This window comes from Carcharodon carcharias, chromosome 13 (genome assembly GCF_017639515.1).
Source record: "Carcharodon carcharias isolate sCarCar2 chromosome 13, sCarCar2.pri, whole genome shotgun sequence".
Taxonomy (NCBI): domain Eukaryota; kingdom Metazoa; phylum Chordata; class Chondrichthyes; order Lamniformes; family Lamnidae; genus Carcharodon; species Carcharodon carcharias.
Window position 1 is genome coordinate 20,199,045 of NC_054479.1, and position 12,353 is coordinate 20,211,397.

The following is a 12,353-nucleotide window of genomic DNA, read 5'->3' on the forward strand; positions in this document are numbered from 1 at the left end:
AGGCCATTATGGAAAAATTCATCAGATTGCTAAAACTGGCCGTCAAGACGAGATATCGGTGGGCCATGCATTTTATTGTAGGTGAATAGCAGTATAGTATAAGTGGATGCCACTAGTTGCTCAGTTGTTTTCTAGTTGGAATTAGCATTTTGATTGTATAAGTACTTTTTTCTGTTAACAGATATAAATAATATATGGACCCCTCAGATTTCCAAACTCCAGTTTCATAGTATACTGTTCTTACCCTGCAGGTTGCTGAAGGTAAAGCCGGAGGAACGACTCAATATTGAAGGGGTGCTGGATCATCCCTGGCTGAACTCCACAGAAGCTTTAGATAACATCCTCCCATCTTCCCAAATGATGATGGATAAGGTGAATCCTCTAACTGTTGATTGACTCAGTGACAGCAAGTAGTTAACCACATAAATGCAGCGACTTCATCTGTCTATAGCATTACTTTTCTTGTGATATACTTGGCAAGAGTTAGTATTATTCAGACTTTTCTGGGTTTTTTTTAAGCATTGATCAAATCCTAGGAGTTGTGTTTTAGATTGAGAATTTTCAGACTTTTCTAGTGTTTGTGAAGTCCAGTATCAAATTGATTCATAGTCTATACTTCAACAAGCAATAACAAAGACTTGGGCTTCATTTGCATCTCAGATGCTTCAGCCATAGGTTAAAAGAAAGTTCTCTGTGGTTGCCATTATGATTGCTGTTGTATGTGTTCGCAGGGTGGAATAGTCCGTCTGCTGGTGATTTGTTGTTTTGTAAAACAGCTTGTACTGATGGTGAAACTATGTATCGCAGGCAATGGTTGCTGGGATCCAGCAGGCCCATGCAGAGCAGCTGGCCAGTATGAGAATTCAGGATCTGAAAGTGAGCCTTAAACCTCTAAACTCTGTTAATAACCCAATTCTTCGCAAGAGGAAACTACTTGGGTAAGTGTGTCTTACTGAATGTAATATATTCAGTGTTCATGTACATTGATGAAAAATGTTGCTTAATCTCTAGAGGAATTTGTGTTTGGCGAGATGTCGAGCGCTGTGTGGCTGCTGTATTTCTTCTATTTGCAGAGTTCGACAATGAAGGATACCATCTGTCCTTTAACCACGGTCTTAGAGTTATACAATAAAATCAAGCACAGAGGAGCAAATAAGTTGGGATAGAATTTTAAGTAACTCCTGTTCATGTTCTCCCAATTGTTAGAGTGTGAGAGCACTATACAAAGACATGGAGCCTAAGAAGGCCCCAATTATTATCTTAGTCCCCTGTGCTAATTGATTTCAGCCAGGGCAGCAGTTGGGTTACCAAATCTTGCCTCAGTAACATGAGGTGGGGAAAGGGAGGCTGCAGTTCCTGCTTTGGATGCTATCCAGTAACCCCACTAGAAAATCTGCATATATCAAATGACTTTCACATTTAGCACTCGTCTACACTCTTGCACTTCAGGAATGATGAGTTTCAAACAACAATAGCACTTGTTAAATTGTACCACAGCAAAATTCAGCATCTCTCGGAAAGGAGAAATTGGGAGTACACTCCTACTTGTTCCTCTGTGCTTCACTGATTAAATAACTTGATCGCGGTGTGCCTATACAGTTACTGTATTTCTTTTCCTTGCCAACCAAGTTGTTCATTCTTTTCCCAGTATAGCTTTTTTCCAGTTTACAGTCTAACCCTAATAACAGAATTAATTTGCAAAGAAATATTCTGTTTGGAGTTCTGCAGAACACACACAAAAAATAACTATTTTTGTAAATGTTGAGTGGCCATCAGTCGGTCCTAATCAGAAGCCATTTAGCAAAATCTTTCTCTGCTAAAAGTGATCAGACTTGAAAAATATGAAAATGAAATTTACCAGCTCATTAACCATGCAGACCATTGCAAATTGGAAATGTTTCATGTTTGTTTCAGGAATTGTAAAGAATGGGGAGTGAATAAGAGGTGGTTTGGTTTGCTCACATTCTTTGCTGGAATCAGGATTGTATGTGAGTTTGTGTCTGGAGTCCACTAAAATATTTCACAATGTACAACTGAGCTCCTCCGATGCATTGCAAAATACAACACTAAGCTATACAGACCAGGAATTCATAGATTTGGTTGTGTCTGAGCTAAATTAATTTATCTAACAGGGCAGGGGATACTATCATTAGCCCTAGCACCCATTGAGTAGGAAGATATAAATCAACCAATGTTTCTGGTCACGATTGTGTTGTACCTCCTGGATGGTATACACTTTTGGATGGCAGGTCGGGGCAGGATTGGGCTTGGCTGTGATGCCCTTTGTGGTCAAATAGTTTGCTGGCTCTCAGCCTCTGGGCTTGCTAGAACATCAACTTGAGGAAAGGCCCATGGAACCATACCCCAGCATGTATTCAGGAAAGAAGGGGACAAAATTGAGAACAAAGCCTTAATGAATTTGCAGTATTAATTTGTTGGAAAATTTGCTTATTGTTGTGTTGTTAGTGATGCTTTATGAAGTATCTGAATTGAGTTTTTAAATCGGCTCTGATTTTATTCATTGTCCATAGACTGTGGAGGGACCTAAAGCACAAACCTCTGACACTATTATTTTAAGTGTATATAGAATAACAATATCATAAGCCCATAAATGCCTTGAATTTTTTCTAAGTTAAAAGATGCTATTTAAATCCAAGATGTTGTTGAAAATCAGGGAGTTTGCATGACTAACTGCAGTCTATGATTGCCACTCAAAGATATCTTACAAACTTGAAGCTGTTGCAAGATTTTTGATTCCATTCAATGTATTCAAAATTTCTAGCAATTCACAAAGTTTATGGTTTAGCAGAAGGCTGGGAAATCCAGCTAAGGCATTTAGTAGGGAGGTGGAATGCTAGAGGGAGCAGGAGTCAGTAGTGTTCTTTTTGGTTGACTAACCTGCATGACTTGCAGTACAAAGATGTTGACTCTGTCCAAGTTATGCAGGTAAAAACATTTAAAGTAAGTAAAGCCTTTTAAATTTAAAAAGATGAAACCACCATCTATTTACTATGGATTTCCATATTTAATAAAGATTTCTCTATGCATCAATCAGGAAGGAAAGACAACTTGTTATAGTTTTTTTTTGCAAAAGTTGAAACTACAAACTGTTTAATAACCAGTGGTGTTTTAAAAAAAAACTTGTTGCAACAATGATTCCCTCTTCTAATGAACAATTAATTTCTACATTTCAAATGTTGGATATTTCACTACATTGAAAGCTGGTAGTCACAAATTTAAACTCCAAAGCCTTTTGAGACATTTGGATTTTTGTTTAATCCTACCTGCTCTGAAGGCTCAGACTTGTGATGGGGTATGTTTCCGCGGGCAGTGGTTGCCCCCGGCACCTATTCCAAGTGTCCATTCTTTGTGTGTGTTTTGGCAGTCATTTTGACCATGGGGGCAGGAAGAAGGATCACAGCCATGCCCATCCCTTTCTCCTTAAGATATGTGTACATGAAGCACAAGTGGAAACCCTGGCTGATATTTCCCACCACCCCCACCGCCCCCCAACTCCCCTCTCTAGCCTGGGACTGAAGCCATTATCTCCTGCCCCTGGCCAGGAGCTAACTCAACACGGACCAGGGATGAACTTGGAAGTTTCTCGGTCTGTATGGCTCAGTACCTCACTGTATATAGCATTTACTCAGCAAGTCATCGGCGAGCTCTCAAAGCTTTGGTTATATAGCAGGGATTGATTTGAAATGGACTTCATTCCAAGAGGACTCTTTCTAAAACTTGTTACAATCCATGTTCAGATTTTTCACCAATACTGCAACAGTTGAATCCTCCTTAAAGGGAAACTGTGTTCATTTGAATTGACATGCAGTCCTAAGCGTTATAAAGAATGGTGCGCATGGTTTCTTGCTCCTCCTCTCTTTACTCCATTTCATGGTTTTAAAATTTGCTTATCGTATCTTATTGGCATTTGCAGCAGTGATCTGAATGGAAGAGTAAAATTCACTCCAGGCTTGTTGAATTCCTAGATAGTGCCGTCATTTCAGTTATTGACATGGAACTTCATGATGTCACAGCACAGGAGAGGCCGCACAAAACGACAATCCTGGTTCACCATCTGACTAGCGGTTTTAAAGCATAAAATAAGATCCAGGCAAGACTGAGATGCTAGTAAGTGTACAGAAAAAAAAATGCTATCAATAGAAGTATAGAGCCAGAAATAATCTTGAGAGCTGGAGTTCTGGCTTTCTTTGGCAAGTCTTACATAACAAGTGAGTACTGGAGCTGTAGAACTCATCGAGGAAGTCCTTGTTGAAATCCTGGTGGGTTAAGCTACAAGAGCTTAGTATATTTGCTACAGATGTGTTGATCAATGCATGGGGTGTAATGAAGATTCAGCTGTTGTCCCACTTGTGAAGAGGAATATTTGAACTGCAGATTTGAAATGAAACCTTATCAAGAGGAGGGATGTCCTTTTATCACATTTAGGATTATACAATGATTCAAGTGAAGACTGTTCCCCTTTAAGAAGATTTAAAAAAATAACATTTCCCTAAATGTTCCCCATTGTTGTTTTTCTCATATGGCTGTTTGCCTCCAGATAGCCTCCTTCAGCCAGCAGGTGAGGCAGGCAATCCAGACGTCGGACTTCTCCAATGACCATCACCAGTGCCACAGCGCGATCGCCTGATAGATGGCACACTTGTAGTGGGGGCGAGATGGGTAATGTCAGTTTTCCCGTCGCTCTTCTCGTGTTTTTTTTATTGCTTTTCATTTTTATTAATTCTTTCTACCTTTTCTTCCTTTTTTTGTTTTTTGTTTTAAGAAAATAAGCCTGTTTAATGTCTTAGCCCACTAAATGTGTCTCAGATTTGGCTGGCTAATTGCGCCTGTTCATATAGGAGCTTTCCCCCCGCCATAATAGATTGTCATTTTGTTACAGCACGAGGCCCAAGGACGGTGTCTATATTCATGATCCAGAGAATGAGGCAGAGGATGCCAATGTCGCTCTAGAGAAGCTGCGGGATGTCATCGCGCAGTGTATTCTACCGCAAGCTGGTAAGGACACTAATGTGAACTTGGGACAATTAAGAGAAATGGAACCTTTATTCCAACATAAGGAAATAAAAAGTAGTCATGGAAGAATGTACATGTATCTGCCAAGTTGTTCTGGTTATCTGTAAGTGGCATGGTGACTGGATGCTTTATAGAACCATTAAACAGTATCATTTCCTAATGGAATATGGGTTGATGCAGCATTTTTCCCTCCAAACGCTGAGCCCATGATTGCAGTTACATTGAGTGAAGGCCAAGCATTCTTCTTTTTCTCCTGACCCACATTCCCGAAGCACAGTGCAATTTGACTAGGTGGTGTAGCATGAATTCCATTTCTTTGCAGAAAACTATGGTATTTATCTGTCTACACCAGTACATTGAAGCGGTTGAAGCTGTTTTTATATTGCGTAAGAGCTTTGCTAATGATTTAGATTCTCAACACTGGGGCCTTGTGCAGCCAACAGTACCCCAGAAAAAATAATCTTGCCAGGTTTGCTGAGGCCAGCCATCAGTTTTTTCTTTTTTTAAAAAAAAAGTCTTCCTTCCTGTTTAAGCAATGTTGGTTTTCCATTTACTGCATGAGACCTACAAGTCTGGAATTGGTGTTACTAGCAGCTTTAAGTGTTGATCTGGCAGAGGTTTATACAGTGCCTGCACCTATCCTCCCTGCTGAAAGGGAAAATAAAACTTGAAGAATAAGGATTGAAGAAAAATTGCAATGTGATGTCATGTGTGGAGGTTCTACGTTGAAATTCCTTGTTTTGGCAGGAGAGAATGAAGATGAGAAGTTGAATGAGGTGATGCAGGAGGCTTGGAAATACAATAAAGACTGTAAATTTCTTCGTGACATGCTGCAGAGCCTCAGCTGGAATGGTGAGAGAACAGCTGCCGGTTGCCTTGCAAATAGACTTTTTACCAAGCTTGCACAAAAATCTGTCCTGGAATTTATCCAGGAGCGTTTGTATCCACTGTGTGTATGCATGCCTGCATGAGGTGCAGGTGTGTTGAGGTGGTTGTACCTTTTTGATAAAATGCTGACTTGCCTGTGACTCCCTTCAGCTTCCAATAAATCCTGGTTTCAGAGTACATCCTACATTGTTACGAAAAGTAAACACTTAAAAGTTGTAGCATAATATTAACTGGAATATGCAACAGGAGCGAGGGAACAGGTTTCATTTGAAGAAGCCAGAAAAATTCAGCCACAGGGAAGGATGCCTAATAACATGTCTGATTAACGTATTGGACCTTTTAGATGTGCTAACACACTGGCTAACACGTTTTTATATTTAATTGTCCATTTCTACGTTTTTTTCTTTCATCTTCTTTAGTTGTTCATTTTCCCCCATCTAGCCCCTGTACTCCATGACAGAAAGGGGCTATCTTAAAATATTAGGATAGTAAAACGCAGCATAGTTGGATTAATTGGTAACTTGGGAAATTTTACAATCTTAGTCTCCATTGACCATCCAGGAGATGAGGTTGCCTGTATAAGTGACAATTTGGGGAGCTAAAGGAGGTGCAGTAGATCACCCTGTTGGATGAATCTTTTTCTGATTCTTCTCTCTCTCTCCCTCCCTGCAGGGAAGCGATTGATCCCTACTCCACCTCTCTCTGTGACAGCACAGCTGAGATCAGTAACTTCTGGAAAATCGTGGACAAGAACACATGTCCAACTAACATCTTGCCTTTATATAGCATTTTCAGTACAGAAAACCTGCCAAGTACATGCAGAAGAGCAGGGAGAGAATAATAGATATTGGGGTTAAAAGAGTGGAATCCAAGCCAAGGTGCAAGAGTTTGGAGAGGTGTTGGAAAAGATGGGCTTTGAGAAGGTTTTTAAAATTGATGTGAGAGAAAGAGAGGGATTTAGTGATGGAATTCTGGAGAGTAAAGCTGAGGAATGAAATGCTGTCTGGCAAATGAACAGAGTGAAGGAAAGAGGACGCAAAGAAGACCAGAATTGGAGAACCAAACAGGTGCAGAATGTAAGAGTGGAGGAGGTTACAGAGCTGGAGTGCGTGCAGGCCCAGGATTGATTTGAGGATGAGGATTTTAAAATCAATGCTTGAATGAAGAGGGAGCAAGTGGAGGCCAGTGAGAACAGGGGTGAATATGAACAGGACATAATACAGGACAGAATATGGGTGATATAAACAAAAAGGTGCTTGAAATCCTCAACAGATTAGCAGCATCTGTGGAGAGAGAAGCCATGAGATTATGTTTCAGACCAGTGACACAAACCTGAAACGTTTTCTTTGGAGAGAGAAACAGTTATTCCTGACCGCTTGTTTCCAGCATTTTCTGTTTATATTCAGATCTCTAGCATCCAACATATTTTGCTTTTTTACAGGATATGGGCAGCTAATTTGGAAAAAAATGAATTTTCTGGAGGCTGGGAAGCCAGCACAGACAACATTTGTAGAAATCACGTCTAGCATTGACAGAAGCAGAGATAAGGGTTTCAGTGGAGAAGAGGGTGAGCAAGTAATGGGCATGAGCAATGTTGCAGAGATGGAATAAGTGATTTTGATGATGGGTAAATTTTGGAATTTGAGGTTGACCTCTGGGTCCAACAGGACATCAAGGTTTTGCTCAGTGAACCTGAGCACATGGCCAAGAGGGGCGGGGTGCGGCTGTACTTCCTTTGTTATACTGCAGTGACGTTTCAGTTTATCAAAGCTCAGGAAAATCAAAAAATTCAGTCAATATTGATTTGTACCTGTGGCTTCCTCCCATATCCTTGAACTTTCAGAATATGTCACTTTGCAACAGGCTGTCTGCATTTTGACATAGCTATGCTACAGTATCTGCATCCTTAAACTTAGTTTGTCAGTATTATGGTAGCCACCTATTCTGGATCCAACGCTGGTTTTTTGCTTCTCTTCTTGGACTCCTACCCAGCACATCAGTCAGTTAGCTTAATATGAGGCATCACACCATTCCTCTGCCGCTGTATTTTCCTGCTTGAATTTGGTGAGTCCAGTAACAAAGGAAATGTCTATTCTCCTGCCTAATGAGGGTTGTACTGATGCACTACATTTTGATATATCTGTATCAAGGCTCCATTGTAGCAGATATGCATAAATTACCCAAACTTACATCTATTTTTATTTTCACTTTCTGCACTGCTTTTAGACTAATTTCTACATTGTCTTTCCTAATGGTTATGGATGCTTTCTATTTGTAATTGCAAAACTCTTTAACTTGAAAAGTTCATGTTTAATAAGTTTCAAGGCAACAAGTAACTGAACCATGTGAAATGAAAAAAACCCAGGTAGATTTAATTGTGCCATGTGGTAGGGCAGAACATAACAAAAGAAATAGGAGTAGGAGAAAACCATGTGGCCCATTGAGCCTGCTCCGCCATTTAATATGACCATGGCTGATCTTGGGCTCCAACTCTACTTTCCTGCCTGCTTTCCATATTTCTTGATTCCCTGAGAGACCAAAAATCTGTCAATGCCAGCCTTAAATACATTCAATAATGGCACAGCCACAACCCTCTGGGGTAGAGAATTCCAAAGATTCACAATCCTTGCAAATAAATTTCTCCACTTCTCAGTCCTAAATGATCAGCCCCGTATCCTGAAACTGTGCCCCCTTGTTCTAGATTCCCCAGCCAGGGGAAACAATCTCTCTGAATCTACCCTGTCAAGCCCTTTCTTAATCTTCAATGTTTCAATGAAATCACCTCTCATTCTTCTAAACTCCAGAGAATATAGACCCAGTCACTTAGCTTCTCATTATAGCACAACTCTGTCATCTCAGGGACCAGTCTAGTGAACCTTTTCTATACCATCTCCAATGCAAGTGTATCTATCCTTAAATATGGAGATCACAATTGCACACAGTATTCTAGGTGTGGTCTAGACTTGTTTATTCTTGTATTCCAATCCCCATGCAATAAAGGCCATTTGCTTTTTTAATTGCTTGCTGTACCTGCATGCCCACTTTGTGTTCCTTGTGCAAGTGCACCCAAATCTGTCTGAAGATCAACATTTACAAATATCATGCCTTATAAAAAATATTCCACTGTTCTGTTATTACAACCTATGAACCTTTTCATGCTGCTGACATATATTAATTTCATGCCCCCATAATTTTGTCCCTGTGTTATTAGAGTGCTGCCAACTAAGCTGACATGGATGAACATGCCTGAACTAAGGGGAGAAAAAGTTATCGAGAACTATACAGTGAAATTGGTTAAGGGTAAGATTGGGAAAAGCAGTGGTGTAGTGATGATGTTACAGGACTATAATCCAGGGGGCATGAATTCACAGGGCCCTCACCCCTTCCCTTCACTCCCAGAACCATGATAGGGTCCACCTTGTTCTCATTTTTCACCCCACCAGCCTCCGCATTCAAAGGATCACCCCCTGCCATTTCTGCCAACTCCATGATGCCATGGCTCTTCTCCTTCTCTCCCCCCCAACCCCCTTAGCATTCTGCAGGGACTGTTCCCTCTATGACACCCTGCTCTACTCCTCCATCATCCCCAAGTTCTCATCCCCTTCCCACGGCACCTTCCCATGCAGTCGCCTCCTTCCCCCACCCCCCTCACTGTCCAAGGCCCTAAACATTCCTTTCAGGTGAAGCAGCGCTTCACTTGCATCTTCTATTTGGTCTACTGTATTCGCTGCTCCCAATGCAGTCTCCTCTACATTGGGGAGCCTAAACGCAGCCTGGGTGATCACTTGTAGAACACTTTCATTCAGTCTGCAAGCATGACCCAGACTTTCCTGTCGCTTGCCATTTCAACGTACTACTTGCTCTCATGCCCACATGGCTGTCCTTATCCTGTTGCAATGTTCCATTGAAGCCCAGCACAAACTGGAGGAATAGCACCTCATCTTCCAAATAAGCACTTTACAGCCTTCCGGACTTGACATTGAGTTCTATATATATATTTCCTTAATCCTTTTTCCCCAACCAAACCCCCCACCCCACAGGGCCATCTGTCGCTGTTTCTATCATCACCTTTAGTTTTTAACACTAGCATTAACACTCCCTTTGTCTTGTGTCCATGACATCTTTATCAATCTTTCCTGATCTCCCACCTACCCTTAACCTTCTATTTTGCTCCACCCCCTCTTAAACACAAGAATAAAATCCATCACATTTTTACTCTTTAGCTCTGAAGAAGTCATACAGACTCTAAACATTAACTCTGTTTCTCTCTCCACAGATGCTGCCAAACCTGCTGAGTTTTCACTATTTTCTGTTTTTATATAATATAAAACACTAGTTTGGTCCCAGCTGAAATATTGTGTCCAATTCTGGGCATTGCACTTTAGGAAGGACAGAGAAGATACATAAAAGATTTACTAGAATAGTTTCACAATGAAGATTAGTTATGTGGATAGACTGGAAAGATGGGCTTGTTCTCCTTGGAGCAGAGCAAGCTATGAAGAAATTTGATAGAGGTATTTAAAATCAGGAAGGGTTTAGTTAGAGTATTAAAAGAAAATGATTTCAGTGGCTGAAGGTTGATAAGCAAAGGACACAGATTTAATGTGATTGACAAAAATCAGAAGTGACATGAGGAAAAGCTTTACTATGTAACAAGAGGGTAGGATTTGGAATGCACTGCCTGTAAGGGTGGTGGAAGCAGGTTCAACAGTGCCTTTCAAAAAGGGAATTGGATAATAATTGAAGAAAAAATGCATGATATGGAAAAAGCTGGTGAATTGGACTAACTAGATTGCTCTTCAAAGGAGGACCCATCGCAGACTCGATGGGTTGAATGGTCTCTTTTGCTGACCCTAGGTTTTGTAAATTGTGTTGTAGACTGAGAGCAAAAAAGGTAATACTAAACCTATTCAAATCGTTAGTTAGGCTGCAGTTAGAATACTATGTTCAATTTTGTGTCTTACAATGGAGATGGTGCAGAATGATTTATCAAGAGTATCATGATAGATGAGAAACTGGAGCTTTTTTCATTAGAGCAAAAAAAGTTGAGAGGAGATGTGGTTGTTTTCAAAATTATGAATGGTTTTGATGAGGAAATAATTACTCCCAGTGGATGGTGAATTAGTAATGAGAGCATGGGTTTAAGATCAGCAAAAGAACAAAGTAAAAGTTTTGAGTTTTGTTTTAGAGGGTTGTTGGGGCATGAAAAGCCCCAAAAGAAACCAGTGGAAACAGTATCCACTATGACTTTTAGAAACATAATAAATATTTGAGAATAAATGAAAAAGATATGGAGAAAGAATGGAAATGGAACTTCTGCATTACAGAGCCTGTGCACATGCAATGGGAAATAGCCTCCTTCTGTTCTTCAAAATTCTCATTATTCTCATAATATTAATGGCACATGAACAGATGATAGCCAAAGAGAAGAGCAGATAGGGGTAAATAAATCTTGCTCAAATTAACATGTAGTTTGTGGCATGCCTAGGGTTTATGTTGTGACAGGTTAAGTGAGTGGGCAATAAAGTGACAGATGGAATATAACTTGGGGAAATGAGAGGTTATTCACTTCAGTAGGAAGAAGAGTAAATCAGAATATTTAAATAGTAAAAGAACTTTAAGTGTTGGTGTTCAGAGAGATTTGGTTGTCCTCGTACAATAAATACAAATTTAGCATGCAGGCATATCAACAAAAGCAAATGGCATGAAAGCGTTGGAGTACAACACTACTTAAGTTCTTCCTTAATTCTTGCTACAATTTTATAGGACTTTGGTGAGACTCCTAGCATGCTATGCATAGTTTTGATATCTTTAAGGAAAGATCTACTTGCCTTTGACGTGATAAAATGAAGTTCCACTAGATTGATTTCTGGGGTATGAGAGTTACCCTATGATAGGTTGAGTAGATGGACCTATACTCTGGAATTTAGCAAAATAAGGGGTGATTTCATTGAAGTAAACAAGATTCTTGAGTGGGGCTTGACAGCGTAGATACTGAGACTTGTTTCTCCTGGATGTAGTGTTGTAATTAGTGGGGATAGTCTCACGATAAGGGACTGATCATTTAAGACTGAGGTGAGGAGGCAGATCTTCACTGAGGGCTGTGAATATTTTGGAATTCTCTACCGTGGAGGGCTGTGGATCCTCAGTTGTAGACTCTTGAGAAATCAAGCAATATGAGGATTAGATGAGGAAGTGGAGTTGAGGTCAGATATCAGCTATGATCTTATTGTATGGCAGAGCAGGCTCAATGGGCCATTTGGCCTACTCCTCCTATTACTTAAATTGTCTTGTTTGCCATATATGGGAACTAATATTAAAATTTGCTGAAGATACCAAATTAGGAAATATAGTAAACTGAGGATTTGTAGGTAAATAATGAAAGCTTATTCTCACTTTTTTCAAGTTGGTAACCAGAGGTTAATCTTTTA

The 12,353-nt window shown here is 40.2% G+C and overlaps 1 protein-coding gene across 2 annotated transcripts in view; it reads left to right on the forward strand.

Annotated features, from left to right (window-relative positions):
• The window catches only part of mapkapk5 (MAPK activated protein kinase 5), a 62,313-nt gene that overhangs the window by 48,845 nt on the left and 1,115 nt on the right, over positions 1 to 12,353 (forward strand). Inside the window, exons 10-14 of one of the 2 annotated variants that reach the window (XR_005944911.1) lie at positions 252 to 372; positions 808 to 938; positions 4,901 to 5,016; positions 5,782 to 5,886; positions 9,134 to 9,222. Coding sequence is in view for 1 of the 2 variants with exons in the window: in XM_041203338.1 (XP_041059272.1) it covers positions 252 to 372; positions 808 to 938; positions 4,901 to 5,016; positions 5,782 to 5,886 (473 nt within the window). In the remaining variant the exon portion in view is untranslated. The remainder of the gene's footprint in view (positions 1 to 251; positions 373 to 807; positions 939 to 4,900; positions 5,017 to 5,781; positions 5,887 to 9,133; positions 9,223 to 12,353) is intronic. The other variant, XM_041203338.1, reaches the window with a different exon arrangement.